At 45.2% G+C, this 27,117-nt stretch overlaps 1 protein-coding gene across 3 annotated transcripts; it reads left to right on the top strand.

Annotated features, from left to right (window-relative positions):
• Positions 1-1,576: 1,576 nt before the first annotated feature.
• Positions 1,577-25,887, top strand: LOC133538585 (CMRF35-like molecule 8). 3 transcript variants are annotated; one of them, XM_061880241.1, is made up of 5 exons: positions 1,577-2,013; positions 2,118-2,432; positions 2,505-2,621; positions 23,018-23,130; positions 24,380-25,887. In XM_061880241.1, exons 1-5 carry the CDS (start codon positions 1,959-1,961, stop codon positions 24,398-24,400), a joined length of 621 nt encoding a protein of 206 aa, XP_061736225.1. In that variant the 5' UTR covers positions 1,577-1,958; the 3' UTR covers positions 24,401-25,887. The 3 variants fall into 3 exon arrangements, with proteins under 3 accessions (XP_061736225.1, XP_061736224.1, XP_061736226.1); XM_061880240.1 differs by having other exon boundaries at positions 1,578-2,013; positions 2,115-2,432; XM_061880242.1 differs by lacking the exon at positions 23,018-23,130 and having other exon boundaries at positions 1,584-2,013; positions 2,115-2,432.
• The last annotated feature ends 1,230 nt before the right edge of the window (positions 25,888-27,117 follow it).

Here is a 27,117-nt window from a genome sequence, read left to right as displayed (position 1 = left end):
CCACATTCAGAATTGTCTGGCGGTCGCAAGTGATCCCGAAGTGACCACGCTGTAAGCCAGCCATGAAATTTGCAGAATTGTCCGGTATTTTTGCCAAATGTTCCATCTTTACCAACAGCCCCTCCACGCCGAAGTCCGTCCGGGCGCCACCATCTTTATAAGAAAAGGCGTTAACAAAATAAAAGCATGTAAACAACATACGCAAATGCGCGATAAAATAATTGTCGGCGTTAATAGATTAATGAGTTAACTCGTAATTAACGCATTAATTTGCCCACCCCTAATATATATATATATATATATATATATATATATATATATATATATATATATATATATAGTCTTGATTGGATTATCCAGAGAATAGTGCTCGATACCGTGGTAGAGCGCAATATTTTTCCCACACCAACACACATATATACATATATACATATATATATATATATATATATATATATCAGTGGTTCTTAACCTGGGTTCGATCGAACCCTAGGGGTTCGGTGAGTTGGCCTCAGGGGGTTCGGCGGAGGTTAAAACACACCCGACTCATCGTGTAAATAAAAACTTCGCCCTACTAGGGTATTACAGGTACAGCAACAGCTGAAGTAACACTGATTTGCAGGTGTGTCATTTGTTGTGAGTTTATGCACCGTGTCGGTTTTGTTCTTTGAATAAGGTGATGTTCCTGCACGGTTCATTTTGTGCACCAGTAAAAAAACATGGTAACACTTTAGTATGGGGACCATATTCACCATTAATTAGTTGCTTATTAACATGCACATTAGTAACATATTGGCTCTTAACTAGTCATTATTAAGTACTTATTAATGCCTAATTCAGGCATGGCCTCATTATAACCCTAACCCTAACCAAATAACTCCAAATTAAGTCTTTGTTACTTAGAATATGTTCCCTTAGTGTCAAAAAACTTCTAAATTAAGTCTTTGTTACTTAGAATATGTTCTCCATACTAAAGTGTACCAAAAATACATAAATTTGTCTTGAATCTGAAAAAAAAAACACATTTTATTTTTCACTAAGAAGGGTTCGATGAATGCACTATGAAACTAATTGGGTTTGGTACCTCCAACAAGGTTAAGAGCCACTGGTATATATGTGTGTATATATATATATATATATATATATATATATATATATATATATATATATATATATATATATATATATATATATATATATATATACTGTATACATATTATTTTGTCTTTTTATTCCAGCGAGTTAATCTGTTTTGTCATTCAACATCAATTATCATTGATGTTCATCAACATTTAACATTGTCACGTTGTTGATTGGAAAATTCATTTTTAGACAATATGATTTGCCTGAGTGGCTAGGAGACACCGAGAGTAACAAACGGTAAAAAATGGATTAGATAGATAGATAGATAGATAGATAGATAGATAGATAGATAGATAGTACTTTATTGATTCCTTCAGGAGAGTTCCTTCAGGAAAATTAAAATTCCAGCAGCAGTGTACAGAGTTGAGATCAATTTAAATTAAAGTAAAAAGTAAATAATGGGGGTTTAAATGGAAACAAGATAGAAAAATATTACAATAAGAATAAAATAATAAAAAGCAACAATGGGAAATTAAAAAGGCAAGATAAAAAAAACAAAAATAAAATTATTAAAAATTTAAATAAATGCTTGGGGGCCGGATCCGGCCCACTGGCCATAGTTTGGGGACCCCTGATATAGTCCGATATCTTGTAACCGTGTGTAATAGGCACACATCAGGAAATGCAGGTGAGGCACTTTGAAGCACACACATCTGGCTGCACCTTCGTGTCTGAGGCAAAGGAGAGCGTCATAAACGAGAAAATGAGGAAGCTCTTCTCTGGGCAGGTTCTCACCGCAGCTTTAAAGTCAAGTTCAGGAAGCCTCCTTTCTCTTTGTGTTCACCGAGAGTACCCCCCCGATCATGTAAGATTCAATGGCCGCTAACTTCGGAGTATGGCGCATACGCGTGGTCACCTTTTTTCTGTGCGGTAAGAATTTTTCAAAGCCTTGCGTCAACTCCATATAATCGGATATAAAATGAATGTGGTGGGCTATAAATCTAATATGCTGTTACTCACGTTTTATTTAGCAGGTGTGTGGACTGGGGGAGTGGCTGTCAATGTGGAAGGTTTGGAAGGTGCTGAAGTGTCCTTCCAGTGCCAACACCAACTTGCATCTGGGGCAACTAAATACTTGTGCAGGGATCCGTGCAAGAATGAGGACATATTGGCCAAAGTAAAACCTGGGGAAAGAGCCACACGGGGTAAACTACGTCTGGAGGACGCGGGGAATGGAGTCTTCAGTGTGACCTTTAAGCAACTCCAGCTGTCAGACTCTGGGACTTACTGGTGTGCTGTGGATAGGCCCGTGTTGGACACCTACATTGAAGTGAAGCTACAAGTCAAAGGTCTTTCTTTTTTACTTATATGAAATTACTTCAACCCTGTTCGCTCTTTAATAAATGGCATGATCCATACAGCTGTTGAAGTCCATACAACGACATCTGTACCCATCAGGTCTACCACATATTGGACCACCACTTTCACCTCTACGCAAACAACACCTGAAATGGACCTGTGTGCAAACTGGCTTACAGGTAAGAGGGTTTAATTCAAGACAAACCATTCACCAAATAGCATATTTCTGTTTGATATTTTACTTTATCTGACAGGTTCTGGATGTTTGCTTTCATTTAGTCCCATAGGGCAGTGGTTCTCAACCTTTTTTCAGTGATGTACCCCCTGTGAAATTTTTTTTAATTCAAGTACCCCCTAATCAGAGCAAAGCATTTTTGGTTAAAAAAAAACAGATAAAGAAGTAAAATACAGCACTATGTCATCAGTTTCTGATTTATTAAATTGTATAACAGTGCAAAAATATTGCTCATTTGTAGTGGTCTTTCTTGAACTATTTGGAAATAAAGATATAAAAATAACTAAAAACTTGTTGAAAAATAAACACGTGATTCCATTATAAATAAAGAGTTCTACACATAGAAGTAATCATCAACTTAAAGTGCCCTCTTTGGGGATTGTAATAGAGATCCACCTGGATTCATGAACTTAATTCTAAATATTTCTTCACAAAAAAGAAATCTTTAACATCAATATTTATGGAACATGTCCACAAAAAAATCCAGCTGTTAACACTGAATATTGTATCGTTGCATTTCTTTTCACAGTTTATGAACTTACATTCATATTTTGTTGAAGTATTATTCAATAAATATATCATTAAAGGATTTTTTAAATGTTTCTATTTTTAGAATATTTCCCAAAAATCTCACGTAGCCCTTGGCATACCTTCAAGTACCCCCATTTGAGAACCACTGCCTTAGGGTCCCATTCTTTCATGCACGCAAGTGAAAATCCTCTGCAGTTGCACGGATTCTAGCTGCGAGGCATTTCCCCCCTCAATTTAACTTAAGTACCTGCCTTCATCTAAGACATACTTGCCAACCCTCCCAATTTTCCTGGGAGACTCCCAAATTTCAGTGTCCCTCCCAAAAATCTCCCAGGGCAACAGTTCTCCCCAACAATATCGGGGGCGTGCCTTAAAGGCACTGCCTTTAGCCTCCTCTCTCGCCTGAAAAGGAGACTATTATATACGTCTCCGTTATCCATACGTTTATCAATAACCCATAAAGTAGGCAGGCACCGAGCTATTTTTCAGCATGTGTTTATTCCAGCCGGCACGTTAATACACTGACACACAACATCCGGATTCCCATCATGCATTGCTTCAAAACTATGGCAAGTAGTAATGTCCAAAAACATAACCGAGACGAAGCAAAAGAAATACTTGAAAATATATACACCCCCCACTACAAAGCCCAACCCCCTACCTCAACACCGAACACCCCCAAATATATATTATTTAACATATATTATTTTTTTAGTTGCTAAATAGATATTCCTGGCTGTGAATTTGTTCATTGCGATTTTTATGTTTTTGTGCATTATTTGTTGCCGTCATCATTAAACGAACAGGTTACTCATCAGTTACTCAGTACTTGAGTAGTTTTTTCACAACTTACTTTTTACTTTTACTCAAGTAAATATTTGGGTGACTACTCCTTACTTTTACTTGAGTAATACATCTCTAAAGTAACAGTACTCTTACTTGAGTACAATTTCTGGCTACGCTACTCCATTTACATGCATATTAAACAGGTATTAAGCAGCATTGTTATTGTGAAAGCTAACGCAGAGGAAATACTTTTGGTAACACAGTGCCTTGATCACCACACTAACTACTACCACTATTGACATACTGAGCTGCTGCTGCCTCTGGGTTAGTAAAAGTTTGTGCTAGATTATAAATCATGCCTCACTTTTGTATAGTACAACGTTTTGGCCTTAAGCCGAGAAGTTGGTCAATTTTGAAAATCAACTTAGATCCAAAGACGACACAAGGTGCTCGCTCGATTGCTCCCAGCTTTTGTTTTTACCCGAGAGGTGAGGATTATTCACCATCTAAACAGGGAGCACAAGTATTGCGCTGAAAGATATAAATATCCTATCATTTGACGTCCCAGTGAGTGCAGACATCGTACAGTAATGGTTGTTTTATTTTGTTTGTAGTTTGTGTTTATTGTTTATTCATGCTAATAGATGCTAAGTGTTACACTAGAGCAGGGGTGTCAAACTCAAATACAGATTGGGCCAAAATTCTAAACTGACCAAAGCTGAGGGCCAAAGTTGAACAACTTAACCTTTTAATGGGGACTCAAACAAGTTTTGCATTGAATATTGAACAAGCAAGGCTTATATAACTTTATAGCAGGGGTAGGGAACCTATGGCTCGCGAGCCAGATGTGGGTCTTTTGATGACTGCATCTGGCTCTCTGATAAATCTGAGCTGACGTTGCTTAACACGATAAGTAATGAATAATTCCACTTGTAATCACAGTGTTAAAAATAATGTTGAAAATATAAAACATTCTCATGCATTTTTAATCCATCCACCCGTTTTCTACCGCACCTGTTCAAGAAGTTGCCTTAATGGTAAGAAGTTATTTATTTATTATTGGTTAGTGTGGGGCTTGCCCTCCTGGGGGTTCTTCAGACCACCAAGCACCGACATGAGAGGCTGTTTCAGGGTTACAATATTGTTTTATTTTTCAATAAGTTTCCAGCAATAGTATTTCCAGCCCCAACCCTGTCTCTCCTCCTGGCTGCTGCTTATAACAGAGCGACAGGTGATTAGATAACAAGGCCCAGATGAGCCATCTACGCACTTGTCGCTGCAGGCCCGTGGGCCACACCCCTTCCACAGTTAGCTTCAGAATAACAATGTTATTACAAAGAATAAGAGACCTATTATACTCTAAAATGTTGGTCTTACTTAAAAATGCACGTGTTTACTTGTGTTCAGTGTTAAAAAAATATTATATGACTCTTACGGAAATATATTTTAAAATCCATCCATCCATCCATCATCTTCCGCTTATCCGAGGTCGGGTCGCGGGGGCAACAGCCTAAGCAGGGAAATCCAGACTTCCCTCTGCCCAGCCACTTCGTCTAGCTCTTCCCGGGGGATCCCGAGGTGTTCCCAGGCCAGCCGGGAGACATAGTCTTCCCAACGTGTCCTGGGTCTTCCCCGTGGCCTCCTACCGGTTGGACGTGCCCTAAACACCTCCCTAGGGAGGCGTTCGGGTGGCATCCTGACCAGATGCCCGAACCACCTCATCTGGCTCCTCTCGATGTGGAGGAGCAGCGGCTTTACTTTGAGTCCCTCCCGGATGGCAGAGCTTCTCACCCTATCTCTAAGGGAGAGCCCCGCCACCCGGCGGAGGAAACTCATTTTGGCCGCTTGTACCCGTGATCTTATCCTTTCGGTCATGACCCAAAGCTCATGACCATAGGTGAGGATGGGAACGTAGATCGACCGGTAAATTGAGAGCTTTGCCTTCCGGCTCAGCTCCTTCTTCACCACAACGGATCGGTACAACGTCCGCATTACTGAAGACGCCGCACCGATCCGCCTGTCGATCTCACGATCCACTCTTCCCTCACTCGTGAACAAGACTCCTAGGTACTTGAACTCCTCCACTTGGGGCAGGGTCTCCTCCCCAACCCGGAGATGGCACTCCACCCTTTTCCGGGCGAGAACCATGGACTCGGACTTGGAGGTGCTGATTCTCATTCCGGTCGCTTCACACTCGGCTGCGAACCGATCCAGCGAGAGCTGAAGATCCCGGTCAGATGAAGCCATCAGGACCACATCATCTGCAAAAAGCAGAGACCTAATCCTGCGGTTACCAAACCGGAACCCCTCAACGCCTTGACTGCGCCTAGAAATTCTGTCCATAAAAGTTATGAACAGAATCGGTGACAAAGGACAGCCCTGGCGGAGTCCAACCCTCACTGGAAATGTGTTTGACTTACTGCCGGCAATGCGAAACAAGCTCTGGCACTGATCGTACAGGGAACGGACCGCCACAATAAGACAGTCCGATACCCCATACTCTCTGAGCACTCCCCACAGGACTTCCCGAGGGACACGGTCGAATGCCTTCTCCAAGTCCACAAAGCACATGTAGACTGGTTGGGCAAACTCCCATGCACCCTCAAGAACCCTGCCGAGAGTATAGAGCTGGTCCACAGTTCCACGACCAGGACGAAAACCACACTGTTCCTCCTGAATCCGAGGTTCGACTATCCGGCGTAGCCTCCTCTCCAGTACACCTGAATAAACCTTACCGGGAAGGCTGAGGAGTGTGATCCCACGATAGTTGGAACACACCCTCCGGTCCCCCTTCTTAAAGAGAGGAACCACCACCCCGGTCTGCCAATCCAGAGGTACCGCCCCCGATGTCCACGCGATGCTGCAAAGTCTTGTCAACCAAGACAGCCCGACAGCATCCAGAGCCTTAAGGAACTCCGGGCGGATCTCGTCCACCCCTGGGGCCTTGCCACCGAGGAGCTTTTTAACTACCTCAGCGACCTCAGCCCCAGAAATAGGAGAGTCCACCACAGATTCCCCAGGCACTGCTTCCTCATAGGAAGACGTGTTGGTGGGATTGAGGAGGTGTTCGAAGTATTCCTTCCACCTATCTACAACATCCGCAGTCGAGGTCAGCAGAACACCATCCGCACCATACACGGTGTTGATAGTGCACTGCTTCCCCTTCCTGAGGCGGCGGACGGTGGTCCAGAATCGCTTCGAAGCCGTCCGGAAGTCGTTTTCCATGGCTTCCCCGAACTCTTCCCATGTCCGAGTTTTTGCCTCCGCGACCGCTGAAGCTGCACACCGCTTGGCCTGTCGGTACCTGTCCACTGCCTCCGGAGTCCTATGAGCCAAAAGGACCCGATAGGACTCCTTCTTCAGCTTGACGGCATCCCTCACCGCTGGTGTCCACCAAGGGGTTTTAGGATTGCCGCCCCGACAGGCACCAACTATCTTGCGGCCACAGCTCCGATCTGCCGCCTCGACAATAGAGGTGCGGAACATGGTCCACTCGGACTCAATGTCCAGCACCTCCCTCGTGACATGTTCAAAGTTCTTCCGGAGGTGGGAATTGAAACTTTGTCTGACAGGAGACTCTGCCAGACGTTCCCAGCAGACCCTCACAATGCGCTTGGGCCTGCCAGGTCTGTCCGGCATCCTCCCCCACCATCGCAGCCAACTCACCACCAGGTGGTGATCGGTAGAAAGCTCCGCCCCTCTCTTCACCCGAGTGTCCAAAACATGAGGCCGCAAATCCGATGACACAACTACAAAGTCGATCATGGAACTGCGGCCTAGGGTGTCCTGGTGCCAAGTGCACATATGGACACCCTTATGTTTGAACATGGTGTTTGTTATCGACAAACTGTGACGAGCACAAAAGTCCAATAACAAAACACCACTCGGGTTCAGATCCGGGCGGCCATTCTTCCCAATCACGCCTCTCCAGGTTTCACTGTCGTTGCCAGCGTGAGCGTTGAAGTCTCCCAGTAGGACAAGGGAATCACCCGGGGGAGCACTTTCCAGTACTCCCTCGAGTGTTCCCAAAAAGGGTGGGTACTCTGAACTGCTGTTTGGTGCATAAGCACAAACAACAGTCAGGACCCGTCCCCCCACCCGAAGGCGGAGGGAGGCTACCCTTTCGTCCACCGGGTTGAACTCCAACGTACAGGCTTTGAGCCGGGGGGAAACAAGAATTGCCACCCCAGCCCGTCGCCTCTCACTGCCGGCAACGCCAGAGTGGAAGAGGGTCCAATCCCTCTCGAGAGAAGTGGTTCCAGAGCCCTTGCTGTGCGTCGAAGTGAGTCCGACTATATCCAGCCGGAATTTCTCGACTTCGCGCACTAGCTCAGGCTCTTTCCCCCCCAGTGACGTGACGTTCCACGTCCCAAGAGCTAGCTTCTGTAGCCGAGGATCGGACCGCCAAGTGCCCTGCCTTCGGCTGTCGCCCAGCTCACAATGCACCCGACCTCTATGGCCCCTGCTATGGGTGGTGAGCCCATTGGAGGGGTGACCCACGTTGCCTCTTCGGGCTGTGCCCGGCCGGGCCCCATGGGAACAGGCCCGGCCACCAGGCGCTCGCCATCGTGCCCCACCTCCGGGCCTGGCTCCAGAGGGGGGCCCCGGTGACCCGCGTCCGGGCGAGGGAAATCTGGGTCCATGGTTTTTCATCTTCATAAAGGTCTTCGAGCTGCTCTTTGTCTGATCCCTCACCTAGAACCTGTTTGCCTTGGGAGACCCTACCAGGGGGCTTTATGCCCCCGGACAACATAGCTCCTAGGATCATTGGGACACGCAAACTCCTCTACCACGATAAGGTTGCAGCTCAGAGAGGATATTTTAAAATATTTGGCTTTTTGGCTCTCTCAGCCAAAAAGGTTCCCGACCCCTGCTTTATAGTGACATGCAAAATCGAGTTTTGTTGTTAGCAGGGGTGTATATTGTAGCGTCCCGGAACATTTAATGTTGCAAAGGGTTCTGGGTATTTTTTCTGTTGTGTTTATGTTGTGTTACGGTGCGGATGTTACCCCGAAATGTGTTTGTCATTCTTGTTTGGTGTGGGTTCACAGTGTGGTGTAACAGTGTTAAAGTTGTTTATACGGCCACCCTCAGTGTGACCTGTATGGCTGTTGACCAAGTATGCTTTGTATTCACTTGTGTGTGTGTAGAAGCTGCATATATTACGTGACTGGGCCGGCACGCTGTTTGTATGGAGGAAAAGCGGACGTGACGACAGGTTGTAGAGCAGGGGTGTCAAACTCAAATACAGAGTGGGGTAAAATTCTAAACTGAACAAAGCCGAGGGCCAAAGTTGAACAACTTAACCTTTTAATAGGGACCCAAACAAGTTTTGCATTGAATACTGAACAAGCAAGGCTTATATAACTTTATAGTGACATGCAAAATCGAGTTTTGTTGGTAGCGGGGGTGTATATTTTAGCATCCCGGAAGAGTTAATGCTGCAAGGGGTTCTGGGTATTTGTTCTGTTGTGTTTATGTTGTGTTACGGTGCGGATGTTACCCCGAAATGTGTTTGTCATTCTTGTTTGGTGTGGGTTCACAGTGTGGTGTAACAGTGTTAAAGTTGTTTATACGGCCACCCTCAGTGTGACCTGTATGGCTGTTGACCAAGTATGCCTTGCATTCACTTGTGTGTGTGTAGAAGCCGCATATATTTTGTAACTAGGCCGACACGCTGTTAGTATGAAGGAAAAGCGGACGTGACGACAGGTTGTAGAGGATGCTAAAAGCAGTACCTTTTAGGCACGCCCTCAATATTGTTGTCCGGGTGGAAATTCGGGAGAATGGTTGCCCCGGGAGATTTTCGGGGGTTGGGGGGCACTGAAATTCGGGATTCTCCTGTAAAAATCGGGAGGGTTGGCAAGTATGAGAATTAGCGTTGAATGTGGTGATACAGCGGCACCGCCACTGTATAATACCGGTGGGCCAGTTCTAAAGGTAATTTATTATTGCCTCAAGGGCCAAATGAAATGACACGGCGGGCCAGAGTTTGACACCCATGCACTAGAGCCTGATCTGCGTCGCAACCAGCTTCTAAAACTTGTAGCTCATAAATCCATAAATCAAAAATATAAGGGTCTGGATCATTATTTGACCCAAAGTAGTCTTTGTTGGCTGTCAGGAAGTCTGCCATGACTGTGGAAGGAAATCGCGAACGTTGCAGTGTGCTCTGTGAAACCAATGAATACCAAAGAAAAAAAGTTATGTCAATGCTTCAAATGACCAAAATATGGTAAATATTACCAGAGGTGGGTAGTAACGCGCTGCATTTACTCCGTTACATCTACTTGAGTGAGTTTTGGGATAAATTGTACTTCTGAGAGTAGTTTTTATGCAACATACTTTTACTTTTACTCCGCTCCATTTATCTACAATCAGCTCGTAACTCGCTACTTTTTTTTTTTTTATCAATCTGTTAATGCACGCTTTGTTTGTTTTGATATTGTCAGACACGCATTCAAAGTAGGAACTACGCATGCCTGCGTTTCACCAATCAAATGCAGTCACTGGTGACGTTGGACCAATCAAACAAAACCAGGCGGTCACGTGACCGTCACACGTCGAATCCGACCTAAAAAAGTTGAAAAACTTATTGGGGTGTTACCATTTGGTGGTCAATTGTACGGAATATGTACTCAATCTACTATTAAAAGTTTCAATCAATCAATCAAAAGTGTAAAGGAAAAAAGACACTTTTTATTTCAACCGTACTTCCTGTCAAAAGCCTAAAGACTGATCGCACAGTTCCTGTCTTCACAATAAAAGCGCTGCTCTATCGCGCCTGCGCTAACAAAATAAGAGTCTCCGAAAGCCAGCGCAAACAAGCTAGCAAAATACGGTGTTTGCCGCCAATGTATTTCTTGTAAAGTGTATAAAAACGAATATAGAAGCTGGACAAATAAGATGCCAAATACCAACGATTTTCATGTGGTATTAGACAGAAAAGAGGACCTTTTTTTCTCCTCCAATTGAAAATGTGGACATTATCAGCACTATACTGTCTGATTCCAATCAATGCAAGTCATCAGAATCAGGTAATACACCAATTTATATTCTTGTCTTCATGAAAGATAGGAATCTATATGTTAAACATGCATGTATATTCATTAAAAAACCTTTAACATGTGAACAAAAACGGCAAAATAAATAACTATAAATTATATACTGTATATATATATATATATATATATATATATGAGGTGGATCACCTCGACTTGGTCATTTATTAAGTAATTGATTAACGTTGAAAAACTTATTGGGGTGTTACCATTTAGAGGTCAATTGTACGCAATATGTACTGTACTGCAATCTACTAATACAACTTTTAATCAATCAATCAATCAATCAATAAATGCCTACTGAGCCTATGGTGCTGTTAGTTATTGTGGCTCAATTTGCCTTATTTTTTTTTATTTTGATATATTATTATTTAATATATATTATTGTTTTAGTTGCTAAATAGATATTCCTGGCTATGAATTTGCTCATTGCTATTTTTATGTTTTTGTGCATTATTTGTTGCTGGAATCATTAAACAAACAGGTTATTCATCAGTTACTCAGTACTTGAGTAGTTTTTTCACAACATACTTTTTACTTTTACTCAAGTAAATATTTGGGTGACTACTCCTTACTTTTACTTGAGTAATAAATCTCTAAAGTAACAGTACTCTTACTTGAGTACAATTTCTGGCTACTCTACCCACCTCTGAATATTACATGTTATAATGAATGTTACTACAATACATACAGTCGCGATTAAAAGTTACACCTAATGTCATGGCTTGTCTTGAGTTTCCAATAATTTCTGCAACTCCTATTTTTTTGTGATAGTTATTCGTCACAAAAAAGCATTCATGAAGTTTGGTTCTTTTAAGAATTTATTATGGGTCTACTGAAAATGTGACCTGCGATGTGGTGGCGACTTGTCCAGGGTGTATCCCGCCTTCCGCCCGATTGTAGCTTAGATAGGCACCAGCGCCCCCCGCGAACCCAAAAGGGAATAAGCGGTAGGAAATTGATGGATGGATGAAAATGTGACCGAAATCTGCTGGGTCAAAAGTAAAAAATACAGCAATGTTAATATTTGGTTACATGTCCCTTGGCAAGTTTCTCTGCAATAAGGTACTTTTAGTATCAATCAATCAATCAATCAATCAATGTTTACTTATATAGCCCTAAATCACTAGTGTCTCAAAGGGCTGCACAAACCACTACGACATCCTCGGTAGGCCCACATAAGGGCAAGGAAAACTCACACCCAGTAGGACATCGGTGACAATAATGACCCAGTGGGACGTCGGTGACAATGATGACTATGAGAACCTTGTAGAGGAGGAAAGCAATGGATGTCGAGCGGGTCTAACATGATACTGTGAAAGTTCAATCTATAATGGATCCAACACAGTCGCGAGAGTCCAGTCCAAAGCAGATCCAACACAGCAGCGAGAGACCCATTCACAGCGGAGCCAGCAGGAAACCATCCCAAGCGGAGGCGGATCAGCAGCGCAGAGATGTCCCCAGCCGATACACAGGCAAGCAGTACATGGCCACCGGATCGGACCCCTTCCACAAGGGAGAGTGGGACATAGAAGAAAAAGAAAAGAAACGGCAGATCAACTGGTCTAAAAAGGGAGTCTATTTAAAGGCTAGAGTATACAAAGGACTTTTAAGGTGAGACTTAAATGCTTCTACTGAGGTGGCATCTCGAACTGTAGTAGCCATCCACAAGCTTTTGGCAAGCTTCTGATTTAATTTTTGACCACTCCTCTTGACAAAATTGGTGCAGTTTTCTGACATGGACTCGTTTCTTCGGCATTGTCCACACGTTTAAGGCAGTGTTCCAACAGGACAATGAACCCAAACACACGTCAAAAGTGGTAAAGGAATGGCTTAATCAGGCTGGAATTAATGTTTTGGAACGGCCCTCCCAAAGTCCTGACTTAAACACGAGGACAATGCCGAAGAAACAAGTCCATGTCAGAAAAACAACAAATTTAGCAGAACTGCACCAATTTCGCTAAGAGCAGTGGTCAAAAATTCAAGCAGAAGCTTGCCAGAAGCTTGTGGACCGCTACCAAAAGCGCCTTATTGCAGCGAAACTTGCTAAGGGACATGTAACCAAATATTAACATTGCTGTATATACAAACCCCATTTCCATATGAGTTGGGAAATTCTGTTGGATGTAAATATAAACGAAATACAATGATTTGCAAATCATTTTCAACCCATATTCAATTGAATATGCTACACAGAACATTTTTGCAAATAATCATTAACTTTAGAATTTAATGCCAGCAACACGTGACAAAGAAGCAGGGAAAGGTGGCAATAAATACTGATAAAGTTGAGGAATGCTCATCAAACACTTATATGGAACATCCCACAGGTGTGCAGCCTATTGGGAACAGTTGGGTGCCATGATTGGGTATAAAAGCAGCTTTCATGAGATGCTAAGTAATTCACAAACAAGGATGGTGTGAGGGTCACCAATTTGTAAGCAAATTGTCGAACAGTTTTAGAACAACATTTGTCAACGAGCTATTGCAAGGAATTTAGGGATTTTACCATCTACGGTCTGTAAAATCATCAAAAAGTTCAGAGAATCTGGAGGAATCACTGCACGTAAGCGATTATATTATGGACTTTTGATCCCTCAGCGGAACTGCATCAAAAACCGACATCAGCGTGTAAAGGATATCACCACATGAGCTCAGGAAAACTTCATAAAACCACTGTCAGTAACTATAGTTGGTCGCTGCATCTGTAAGTGTAAGTTAAAACTCTGGTATGCAAAGCCAAACCCATTTATCAACAATATCCTGAAACCCCGCCTGCTTGGCTGGGCCCGAGCTCACTTAAGATGGACTGATGCAAAGTGGAAAGGTGTTCTGTGGTCTGACGAGTCCACATTTCAAATTATATTTGGAAACAGAGGACGTGGTGTCCTCCAGAACAAAGAGGTAAATAACCATTCGGATTGTTATCGGCGCAAATTTCAAAAGCCAGCATCTGTGATGGTATGGGGGTGTATTAGTGCCCAAGGCATGGGTAACTTACACATATGTGAAGGCACCATTAATGCTGAATGGTCCATACAGGTTTTGGAGCAACATATCTTGTCATCCAAGCAACGTTATCATGGAAGCCCCTGCTTATTTCAGCAAGACATGTGTTACAACAGCGTGGCTTCGTAGAAAAAAAGAGTGCGGGTACTTTCCTGGCCCGCCTGCAGTCCAGACCTGTCTCCCATCAAAAATGTGTGGCGCATTATGAAGCGTAAAATACTACAGCGGAGACCCCAGAGTGTTGAACAACTGAAGCTCTACATAAAACAAGAATGGGAAAGAATTCCACTTTCAAAGCTTCAACAATTAGTTTCCTCAGTTCCCAAATGTTTATTGAGTGTTGTTAAAACAAAATGGGATGCAACACAGTGGTGAACATGTCCTTTCCCAACTACTTTGGCACGCGTTGCAGCCTTGAAATTCTAAGTTAATTATTATTTGGAAAAAGTTTATGAGTTTTAACATCAAGTATCTTGTCTGTGTAGTGCATTCAATTAAATGTGGGTTGAAGAGGATTTGCAAATCATTGTATTCCGTTTATATTTACATTAAACACAATTTCCCAACTCATATGGAAACGGTGTTTGTATACTTTTGACCCAGCAGATTTGGTCACATTTTCAGTAGACCCATAAAAAACTCATAAAAAAAATAAATAAATCAAAATTAATGTTTTTTTGTGGTCCAATCACTCTATGACAAAAAATAAGAGTTGTAGAAATGATTGGAAATGCAAGACAGCCATGACATTACACTCTTTTCAACTTTTGATCGGGTTTTTGGATGTTTTTTGTGAGGACTCTTCTTCGGCATGGCAATGCCGGTGTGGTTTTCCCGTGGATGCGTCGAAGCAGAACACAGCAAAAGTAAGATATAAGGTATTTATTTAATAACAAAAGTCTATGAACAAAAATACTGGTGTAAAGAGAAAGAGTAAACAAAACATTTAGCATGAAAGCTAGACAATAAAGTGGCTTGGCGTGAGAGCTAGCGAGAAAATACATACGAATGATGAGAGTCGTCACTGATGCGCGTGGGCAAATTAGGATCCGAGAATGAGTGAACAGAAAAGGTGAGCTTAAATAGGAGGGTGATAATTATTAGCAGGTGTGCGGGGCGAGACAGAGAATGAAAAAACAAACACGTGAAGATCTGAGCAGCAGATCGCAACAGTATTCCCCCCCAACAAAAGACAGATACCAGATGTCTTAAAAAACAAACAAAAACTTGAACCCCCTCCCCAAAACCAGAAAAGTTCACAAACGAAGGGAGGGCGGAGGGAGGCCACGGTGGAGGGTCGCCAGATCGCATGTCCCCGAATCCACCGAGGACACATCATGTGGCGGCGGCGGGTGGAACGCTGCTGCCGAAAAAGTTTTGGCGGGCGACCTCGAAAAGGCCACATTAGTGGCCGCATCGCAGGATGAGGTGCCCGGCGAGGCGGACGACCCGGGCACGGCCACATCCGTGGCCGACATGGAGGAGGGAGTGTCTGGCGAGGAGGATGACCTCGCAGAGGCCACGCCCGTGATCGACGTGGTGGACGACGCCTCAGCACCGAAATCCCAGCAGGCTTGGAAGCAGCAGACGAGGGTGCGGGGACTGCAGCCAAAGCAGGCCCGAGTGCAGCTGGCGAGGATGATGCGGGTGCTGCAGCCGCAGGAGTCGTCGGAGGCGGCCTGGGAGCCGCAGGAGTCGTCGGAGGCGGCCTGGGAGCCGCAGGAGTCGTCGGAGGCGGCCTGGGAGCCGCAGGAGTCGTCGGAGGCGGCCTGGGAGCCGCAGGAGTCGTCGGAGGCGGCCTGGGAGCCGCAGGAGTCGTCGGAGGCGGCCTGGGAGCCGCAGGAGTCGTCGGAGGCGGCCTGGGAGCCGCAGGAGTCGTCGGAGGCGGCCTGGGAGCCGCAGGAGTCGTCGGAGGCGGCCTGGGAGCCGCAGGAGTCGTCGGAGGCGGCCTGGGAGCCGCAGGAGTCGTCGGAGGCGGCCTGGGAGCCGCAGGAGTCGTCGGAGGCGGCCTGGGAGCCGCAGGAGTCGTCGGAGGCGGCCTGGGAGCCGCAGGAGTCATCAGCGTAGAAGCAAACGGCGACGTCGTAGAGGCAGGCGTATTAGTCGTCGGCAGTGCTTGGCGGCGTGGAGCTGGTACCGGCGCTTGGCGGCGTGGAGCTGGTACCGGCGCTTGGCGGCGTGGAGCTGGTACTGGAGTAGGCTCCAGCCCTGTCGACACAGTTGTAGGCTCCAGCCCTGTTGTCGACGTTGGTGTGGGCTCCAGCCCCGTCGTCGACACTGGTGCTGGAGTAGGCTCCAGCTCTGGAGCTGGTACTGGAGTGGGCTCCAGCTTTGGAGCTGTTGCTGGAGTGAGATCCAGGCTAAAGTCTGTAACTGGTATGAGAACCAGTTCTGGGTCGGAGGCTGGTGTGAGAACCAGGTGGGAGTCTAGTGCTGGTTTGAGAACCAGGCTAGAGTTCAAAACTGGTGTGAGAACCAGACTAGAGTTCAAAACTGGTGTGAGAACCAGGCCCGAAAAAGCTGCTGGTGTGTGAACCAGGCGAGAGTCGAATTCTGGCGTGAAAACCAGGTTAGTGTCATGTGCTGGTGTGAGAACCAGACTGGGAGCAGGTGTCGGCTTCAGCCGAGGAGCAGGTGTCGGCTTCAGCCGAGGAGCAGGTGTCGGCTTCAGCCGAGGAGCAGGCACAGGGGTCTGCCGAGGAGAACTAGGGGACTGGCTGTGAGCAGGACTAGGACTATGATGAGTGATAAGACAAACACTAGGACTCGGGCAAGGACTTGAGAGAGGACCAGGACTTACAATCACACTAGTGCTTTGAGAAGGGCTTGGGCAACGACCAGGACTTACAGTCATACCAGGGCTTGGGCAAGAACTAGGACGAACGGTCAAACTAGGGCTTGGGCAAGGACTGGGACTAACAATCAAACTGGTGCTCGGGCAAGGACTAGGACAAAGACTAGGACTTACAGTAACACTGGGGCTCGGACAAGAACTTGGGTAAGGACTAGGGTTCGGACGGAACACAGGTGGAGGAGGTCTACAAGGCCGTTGAGACTTGGCCGGGGAAAAAACAGGTGGAGGAGGTCTACAAGGCCGTTGAGACTTGGCCGGGGGAAAAACAGGTGGAGGAGGTCTACAAGGCCGTTGAGACTTGGCCAGGGGAAAAACAGGTGGAGGGCTAGGAGGCTTAGTAGTTTTAAGAAGAGGTAGCGTCTGCCCTACCTCCGCAACACAGCTATAGGCCGTAGCCCCCCCCTCCAGACGGGAATCCCAGACCCGTTCCCTGTGGTCAGGGACTGACCATAAGGGAGGGTGGTGGGAGGTTTGGAGGCAGGCAGACCCCTCCCCTCTATATTGTCCAGAGTGTCCCTTTGAAAAGGGAGAAAAAACTTTGGACTTGGGCAGAGAATGAGGTTTAAACGGTGGGTTAGAAGAAAAACTAGGTGACTGAGGTTGACTAGAATAATAAGAAAAAATATCCTGATACTTTTGTATCTTATTATTAATGTTATTGTCATTTGAAAATGGCTGAGAAAACGAATCTTCCCCTAAAAATTCCTTGTTGATGACGTCATCATCGGAGGACGGGCCCGCGCCACCGGGGGGCGTCGACGAAATGACGTCATCTGCGCGGGACACAAGTTGGGAATTTGCCCAGTCGGTAAAACTGTTAGCAAAGTGTGTTATTGGGTCCCCAAACAATGGTGTAGGGGTCCTGTGTGCCGACTGTAGGCTGCTGTGTTCGTGAGGAGGGAGACATGGAGTGGGAAAGGCTCTGTCGCCCGACGAAGCCATACTTCGCGGCTTCCGCCGACGCGGACGAGCGCGAGCGCTGCGGGAGGGAAACTCACCGCTCCCGGAAGCATCGATCGGAACCAGTCTTCCCTCCAGGTCCCACATCATGCTTTCGTCTGGATTGCATCGGAGAGTCTCAGCCTCCATCGCTCGGAATACCCTCCATGTGCCTTCGTCGAAGGTCTCCTCGTGGTTGCCAGACGCGGAAAAACTCTTTAATGCTCGGATCCTACTGTGAGGACTCTTCTTCGGCATGGCAATGCCGGTGTGGTTTTCCCGTGGATGCGTCGAAGCAGAACACAGCAAAAGTAAGATATAAGGTATTTATTTAATAACAAAAGTCTATGAACAAAAATACTGGTGTAAAGAGAAAGAGTAAACAAAACATTTAGCATGAAAGCTAGACAATAAAGTGGCTTGGCGTGAGAGCTAGCGAGAAAATACATACGAATGATGAGAGTCGTCACTGATGCGCGTGGGCAAATTAGGATCCGAGAATGAGTGAACAGAAAAGGTGAGCTTAAATAGGAGGGTGATAATTATTAGCAGGTGTGCGGGGCGAGACAGAGAATGAAAAAACAAACACGTGAAGATCTGAGCAGCAGATCGCAACATTTTTAGGCGGAATAAATCAAATCCCCATTATGTGTATTGTTAGCGGCCTCTTGCGATTTACAATGTACAAAAAAAGAGACCGGTGTGTGTTTTTGTCTTAAATAGGGATTGTCTGGGATAGGCAAAATTCCAAACAAGTGCAGTTCCCCTTTCATGTACCAGTAAATGGAGCATTATTGGTGGGTTTTTTTTAAACATTTTTTTTAGAGCGTTTTATAAGCAGAGCAGCCTATTGAAGTATTTCAATATTTAGTGTGCCACTTTGGAAGTTTCCGTGATCCAAGATGTGGAGCGAAGAGATAAAAATGCACTATACTTAATGAACAAAACAAAAGAAATCAAGCAGCTGCAAGTGCACACAAAACAAAACCCTAGTGCAGCTGGGAGTGCACAAGAAGCAAAGGACTGTGAGGCGAAACTAATGATAAACCCTTAAAATCCAACAAACCTTCAATGAAACAGCAATGCAAACTGAATGGGAAAGGATGGTATGTGAAGCCCTCGGATAAGTCAAACGAAAACAGGTGTGTTGGCAAACAAGGTAGAGGGACTGCAAGACAAGTATCAAAGGAAGTAGATTTGAAAAATAAGAGCGCAACACAGGAACTAAACGCTCGACAAAGGAAAACAAAGGGAAAAAAAAGACGTATGACCCACCTGGAAAAAGAAGAGGCAGAAAAGGGAAAGACATATGTGTTCTTGTCTCACATAAGGATTGTGAATAATGCAGCTAATAATTCAAAACAACCTTTAATAAGACACAGCACAGTTCTACACCATGGCAAATTAATATAACAATGTTGTTCAATAAAAAAACTGTCACGCCTGTAGATTATGTTTTGTTTTTTGCCATGTTTGCTCAAGTTATGTTTAGTTTTTTGGACATTTAGTTATGTCTTTGCACTTCCTGTATCGTTTTCGTCTCCATGCCAACCCATTAGTTCCACCTGGTCTCCTAGTCACGTCCCTGTCCTCAGCCTCACACCTGTTTTCACTAATCATCACAGCTGCTATTTAAGCCATTCTGTTTCTTTACTTCGTCCTGGCAACTTCACCTACCTAAGCTGCACCTCCTTCACGCCCTCGATCACCTCCTGCTAATGATATCCATGCTGCTTTTTCCTCATACTCTTTCTCGTCACAGTAAGTGTTTTTGTTTTAGTTGGTCATAGTTCTGCCATTGTGCAAGCTTTTGTTTCATGTTCATAGTTTATGCCATAGTACAAATGTTTGTTTCCATAGCCATTGTGAGCGCTTTTTGTTTTTCTTTTAGTAGTTATAGTGTTAAATAAATAAACACGTACTCACGTTCACGCCTGGCTCGTCCCAAATTCCCTCTGCGACGAAGAAACCATACAAATCCAAGTCCAAGTTTGACAGAAGTTGCCAGCAGAAGTTTCTTCGCAGACAATTTGGACGAGGCTTCCTTGGATGTTCTGCTCGCGATGGAAGAGGAAACTCTGCGTTATTCCTCCAAGGAGCGCACAGATCTCATGTGGGGTCCGACCAGTAAACTGGTGCCGATCAGCGCCGTGTCACCGCGGTCCCGGAAGCACAGCTCCCGACGAAGGACGTCAGGGAAGGCTTCCAAGAGCGGATTGGACATGTCGTCTCCACAAGCTCCTCCCCCTCCGGGCGGAAGTGGGCCACGTGCTGCTCGGCGTCCCAAGGATAATGTCTCGCCACCGTCAGCGGATGACATCACAGCTCAGGAGGATTTTTTTTTTCAATGCCTTTTCTTTTGATCACCCACCTCCAGCAGAAGACTCTAGCCCAATAACTATAGTAAAATATTATCAAACCATGATTCTGTACATTACATCAAATCAATCACAGTCATCTAAATTCCATGCCACGCCCCTCCAGGACTCAAGCCCCGCCCACATCACAAAAAAAATGTTTTTCTTCTTCACCCATTCAGGCCCAAGCAGAAGAAGAAAGACTTTGTGGACAGTTTAAAGGGGAGGATTCTGCCCCCCTCCTTACCTCCCTCCGCCCACCCCAAGAGACTGTTCCGGATCGCGGTGAGCGCGTCTGGTATCCGCCCCTTGAGGGGGTGTGGGGCTAGGGCTAGGGCTGGGGGTTGTTCAGATGATGCCAAGCCACAGCCGCCAACACGCCCGCCACCACCGGTTCTTCAGCCTGCTAAGCCACGGCCACCACCACCAGTCTTTCGGCCTACTAAGCCGCAGCTTCCAGGGCTAGCACCAAGTCCTAGTCCACGGCTAGCATCAAGTCCACGGCTAGCACCAAGTCCACGGTTAGCACCATGTCCAAGTCCACGCCCAGCACCACGACTTGTTCCACAGCCAGCACCATGACCTGCTCCACGGCTAGCACCGTGACCCACTCCACGGCTAGCGCCAAGTCCAAGTCCACGGCTAGCGCCAAGTCCAAGTCCACGGTTAGCGCCAAGTCTAAGTCCACGGCTAGCGCCAAGTCCAAGTCCACGGCTAGCGCCAAGTCCAAGTCCACGGCTAGCGCCAAGTCCAAATCCGATGCTAGCGCCAAGTCCAAGTCCGATGCTAGCACCAAGTCCAAGTCCAGCACCAAGTCCAAGTCTGGGGCTAGCACCAAGTCAAGGTCCACGCCTGCCGCCATTGCCTGCACCACGCCAAGCTCCAGTGCTTGCACCACGCCAAGCTCCAGTTCCGCCAGTAGCTGCACCACCCCAAGCTCCAGTGCTTACACCACGTTGGGCCCCAGTGCCTGCACCATGTCGGGCCCCAGTGCCTGCACCACGCCAAGCTCCAGTGCCGCCAGTAGCTGCACCACGTTGGGCCCCAGTGCCTGCACCACGTTGGGACCCAGTGCCTGCACCACGTCGGGTCCCAGTGCCTGCACCACGCCAAGCTCCAGTGCCGCCAGAAGCTGCACCACGCCAAGCTCCAGTGCCTGCACCACGTTGGGCCCCAGTGCCTGCACCATGTCGGGCCCCAGTGCCTGCACCACGCCTAGCTCCAGTGCCGCCAGAAGCTGCACCACGCCAAGCTCCAGTGCCTGCACCACATCGGGCTCCAGTGCCTGCACCACAAGAGGTACCAGTGCCTGCACCACGCCAAGCTCCAGTGCCGCCAGTGCCTGCACCACGTCGGGCCCCAGTGCCTGCACCACGTCGGGCCCCAGTGCCTGCACCACGTCGGGCCCCAGTGCCTGCACCACGTCGGGCCCCAGTGCCTGCACCACGCCAAGCTCCAGTGCCGCCAGTGCCTGCACCACGTCGGGCCCCAGTGCCTGCACCACGGCGGGCCCCAGTGCCTGCATCACGTCGGGTCCCAGTGCATACACCACTACAGGTACCAGTGCATGCTCCACGCCAAGCTTCAGTGCATGCTCCACGCCAAGCTTCAGTGCTTGCACCACGCCAAGCGCCAGCGCCGCCAGTAGCGGCACCACGCCAAGCTTAGTTGCCTACCACGATGTCGACGCATCCGCTTCCTTGACGTCCGCCACGCCAAGGGCGCCGACCTCCTTGTCGGTCACGGATGTGGCCACTACGTGGTCGTACGCCACGCCAAGGGCGCCGACCTCCTCGTCGGTCACGGATGTGGCCACTACGTGGTCGTCCGCCACGCCAAGGACGCCGACATCCTCGTCGGTCACGGATGTGGCCACTACGTGGTCGTCCGCCACGCCAAGGGCGTCGACCTTCCCAGGTTGCCCACCTCGTCAGGTACAGCGGGCCTCTACGCGTCGCCGCCACCTGACTGCCCCGGTGGATACAGGGACACGTGGTTTGGCGACCCACCGCCATGTCCCCCTCCCGCCCTCCCATGACTCTTGATCATAGTTTTGTTTTTGTTTTTTTTGGACATCTTGAATCTGTCCTTAACGGGAGGGGGGGGGGCTCTGTCACGCCTGTAGATTATGTTTTGTTTTTTGCCATGTCTGGTCATGTTATGTTTAGTTTTTTGGACATTTAGTTCTGTCTTTGCACTTCCTGGTTCGTTTTCGTCTCCATGCCAACCCATTTGTTCCACCTGGTCTCCTAGTCACGTCCCTGTACTCATGTTAATAGTTTATGCCATAGTGCAAATGTTTGTTTCCATAGCCAAGTTTTGTACCTCCATTGTGAGCGCTTTTTGTTTTTCTTTTAGTAGTTATAGTGTTAAATAAATAAACATGTACTCACGTTCACGCCTGGCTCGTTCCAAATTCCTTCTGCGTCGAAGAAAGAATACAAATCCAAGTCCAAGTTTGACAAAAACTCTCTATCATCCAAACGAATTACAAAAAGTTTTACATTTGCAAAAGCAGAATAAGAGTACAAGAGTTGCACACACCCACGACGATCTTTGTTCCCTTATTGTTTCTCATTACACTGTTTCGATGATCGCAGATCATGTTCACTCTTTAATTTCCTGTTTGTTTTGATGCAATGGTACCAGAAAAAGAGCCAACAAAATTACCTGGACAAATTCATCCAAAAACTTCATCATCACGTACATAAGTCACTATTAGATGGATATTAAATCATACAGACTGTGTATAGCAAACAAATATCTCAGATATGATTTTTTTTTCTTTTTAATGTCATTGCAGTGAAGCCGCTGTTTATCGGAGCAAGCCTCGCACTGATCGTACTCATCTTGGCAGTAGTCATCTTCATATACTGTATTTCCGACACCAAAAAGGCCACATTTGCACATCTACTGGTATGGAAAAAAGACATTGGACATGTATGGAAAAGAATAATTTCCCAAGAGAAACAACAAATAAAAAATACTTTATTAACCGCAATGTAAGACAATTTTGAAAAGAGACCTTTTATTAAAGACCCGTTTTAGAGAAAAACATTTTCAAAGGGGAACTGCACTTATCTTTGCAATTTTGCCTCTCATTCACTTCCCTTAGGCATTAATTTTTAATGCATTCTAACTAGTAAATAAACGTGAGCAAAAGTCAGCTTACAATGGATGTAATGGAAGTCGCTCTATTCTGCCTATAAGGTGCTCTAAAAAAAACACCCAACCCCCTCCATTAATGTTTTATATACATGCTGATTTTATATATGTAATGTAGTAACAGGCATATTAAAAAAAGAAAAAACATGTACTTTCTACGTATTTTTGCTCATTTTAGGCATACAACTGCGCATTAATTTCACAAATGCATCACGTTTGCTTTTTCCTTCAACAACATCACTGCTTACTATTCAATGCAGACATAATTAGAGCCAACAAAATTTTAATACATCACTTACTGCACAATGTCTGCGCTCACTGAGATGCTGACCAATAGGATGTTGATATATTCCCGTTTAGATGAAGAATGACTATATATTTGAGCATGCTGTATAGAACTATGATGACCATACACGGCAATTCTTGTAAAAAAAAAAATGTCACTCATATCTTGCTTTTGAGTATTTTTTAATGGAATAAAAATAATTTTGATCAGTAGTTGGGAAGGAGTAGGACAAACCGGCTGTAAAATTCATAATTTTTAACCAACTATTGGGTCAAGGAGCACTAAATTGCGCAACCCAAGAGTAGGGTTTGGAATAACCCAACATAGTAGTGAGCATAACTCAGCTTTTGTGTTAAATAAATTCAACCCAAAAGTTGGGTTATGAATCAACTAACATTGAGTTAGCACAAATCAACTTTTGGGTTAAAAAATTTAAAAAGTCATTAATTTTACTTTTTGGAACTGATACCTATAATTTTCGATATTACATTTTAAAGCATTTTATCGGACATCTCTACTAATAAGCAATAATTCTTAGTTAATGGCTTACTGGTTGTTTAATAAGGCCATGCAGAATAAGGCATTAATAAGTACTTAATAATGACTAATTAAGAGCCAATATGTTACTAATTTGCATGTTAATAAGCAACTAGTTAATGGTGAATGTGTTTTCCATGCTTTATTGTTACCGAAATGATGTTATGTTTCTCACAGGTGTGCCCAAGACCACAATGAAATTTGGTTTCCACAGACCAACTAAGAACAGTCACAGCTCAACGCCAGAATTCCAGCAACTCCATCTCTGCGTCCTCACTGGTTAATCCAGACTGTCCTCACTATTCCACCATCAGCCACAACAGCCGCAGAGACAACAGCCATGACCCTTCTCAACCTACAGACGTGACTTACTCCCTTATTAGGTTCAGTGCCACAGCTGAATTGACCATCTATGGCAACTTATGAAAAGTGGTGATGCAGTCTCGTTGAAGCCGCAACTGCATTCCACAATGACTCGTCAGATAACGCAGAATGGCCGTTAACATGATAAAATACAGGAACTTTAGTTAGTTACAAGTTCTCACCTTTTTTTTTTTTGTCTCTTCTCTTTTCTCGTGTTCCACTTTCTAATGCACAGCAACACAGGAGTCAAAATATCATGCAAATGTTCTCACATTCAAAATACAGAGGATACTGTCAAGCACACACAGACACCTGGAGATAGAGAGAATACATATACATAAAGAAGCCACTATTTCATAATGGAACACATCTGCAAAATGCTAAACGGAATAGAAATAACATTGAGAGTGACCAATCTACACCAGGGGTGTCAAACTCATTTTAGATGGGGGGCCACATGGAGAAAAATCTACTCCCAAGTGGGCCGGACTGGTAAAATCCCTGCACGATAACTTAAAAATAAAGACACCTTCCGATTGTTTTCTGTGTTTAAAAATAGAAGAAGTGCATTCTGAAAATGTACAAATCATAATGTTGTTTTTTTACACTTACATGTTGTGGTTAAAAGTATTCTATCTTTAATTTTCGTTATTTATATTTTCTGAATGAATGATGTGATAATGTTCATTAGTCAAATCAATGGTGTTTATTTTCAATCTATCAAGATAAAAAAATATCAAAATCAAATTACAGTATGCCATGTATGTAGTTTGATCATTTTCCTCGATTGATGTACTAACATCGTGTGATTTATTTTGTACATATGTAGCATCATCTACAGCAGGGGTTAACAACCTACCACTCAAAGAGCCATTTTGACCCGTTTCACAAAATAAAGAAAACTATGGGAGCCACAAGACTCTTTTGAAATTTAAAATGAAATAACACAGCGTACAAAGTTTTGTTTTGTTTTGTGCTTTGTATTAAACAGGGGTCTCAGACACACGGCCCGCACCTTAATATGAAAATTTAAAATTAGTGCGAGTTTTGTTTGAATGCCGCTTGACAACATCAAATTTGCCAAATATCTCAATTTTTCCGGGAGACTACCGGGTTTCAGAACCACCTTTCTCTCGACTGTCTGCTAGGTTTCACCCGAACAACAATAATAAGGGCGTGCTATGATGACAATGCGTTTAGCACTCTCCACAACTGTAACAAACAGCTTACCAGCCCATTCGCATGTTGTATGAGGCTTCTGCAGACACACATAAGCGACTGCAAGGCATACTTACTCAACAGCCATACAGGTTATACTGAGAGTGGTGATATAAACAACTTTAACACTCTTACTAATATGCGCCACCCAGTGAATTCACACCAAACAAGAATGACAAACACATTTTGGGAGAACATCCGCACTGTAACATTATAAACGCAACATAAGAAATATTCCGGGCTCTACTATACACCCCCGCTAGCACCGAACTCCTGCGTTTATAATGCGTTACAGTGCGGATGTTCTCCCGAAATGTGTTTGTCATTCTTGTTTGGTGTGGGTTCACAGTGTGGCGCATATTAGTAAGAGTGCTGAAGTTGTTTATATCACAACCCTCAGTGTAACCTGTATGGCTGTTGAACAACTATGCCTTGCAGTCGCTTGCACGTTGAGTCAGCAGCCGCAGACTAGATGTGGCCGGCCGGCACGGACGCTACGACATGTGGTGCAAGGTACTTCTCTTGCTGTGCATGTCAGCCTCTCTGAGCTACTCCAGGATCCGGCACACCACATTCTTACCTTGAATGGTAAAAAGTGTGTCTTTGCTAGATAGATAGATAGATAGATAGACAGATAGATAGTACTTTATTGATTCCTTCAGGAGAATCCCTCAGGAAAATTAAAATTCCAGCAGCAGTGTACAGAATTGAGATCGAATTTAAAAAGTAAATAATGAATAATGTGGGTGTATGTTATTGTTTTGCATCCCCTGTCATCCTAGTAACCCCCCTCCTCCCAGAGAGGAGTTGTAGAGTCTGATGGCATGTGGAACAAAATAGTTTTTGAGTCTATTTGTTCTGCACTTGAGATGAAGCAATCTAGCACTGAACAAGCTCCTCTGGCTACTGATAACGGTATGCAGAGGGTGACTGGCATCATCCATGATGCTCACTTGTTTTTCCACAGTCCTCTTTTCTGCCACCGTCACCAATGAGTCCGGTTTTATTCTGATCGTAGAGCCAGCCCGTCTGATCAGTTTCTCCAGTATGGAGCTGTCCTAAACCATAGGGCCCCATTGTTGGATATCATCCAAAAATTATCAGCTGTGGTCTGAATAGGCATTATCCTTTTCCACCACCTGTGGCAGGAATGACAATATCAAAGAGAAAAAGTCTGAAGCTAAAGCCATAGAATAGTTTCCGAAGCGCAAAAAATATGACTAAAGTGGTAAAGCTGTATTTTCCCTTGCACTTAAATCGCATCAACAGTTTATCTAATAAACATATACATGTTTTTATTTCTTATTACTCATTTAGTTGGAATGTATTTATTT

Source organism: Nerophis ophidion, linkage group LG20 (assembly GCF_033978795.1).
Source record: "Nerophis ophidion isolate RoL-2023_Sa linkage group LG20, RoL_Noph_v1.0, whole genome shotgun sequence".
Taxonomy (NCBI): domain Eukaryota; kingdom Metazoa; phylum Chordata; class Actinopteri; order Syngnathiformes; family Syngnathidae; genus Nerophis; species Nerophis ophidion.
This window is presented reverse-complemented; position numbering and strand designations above follow the sequence as displayed.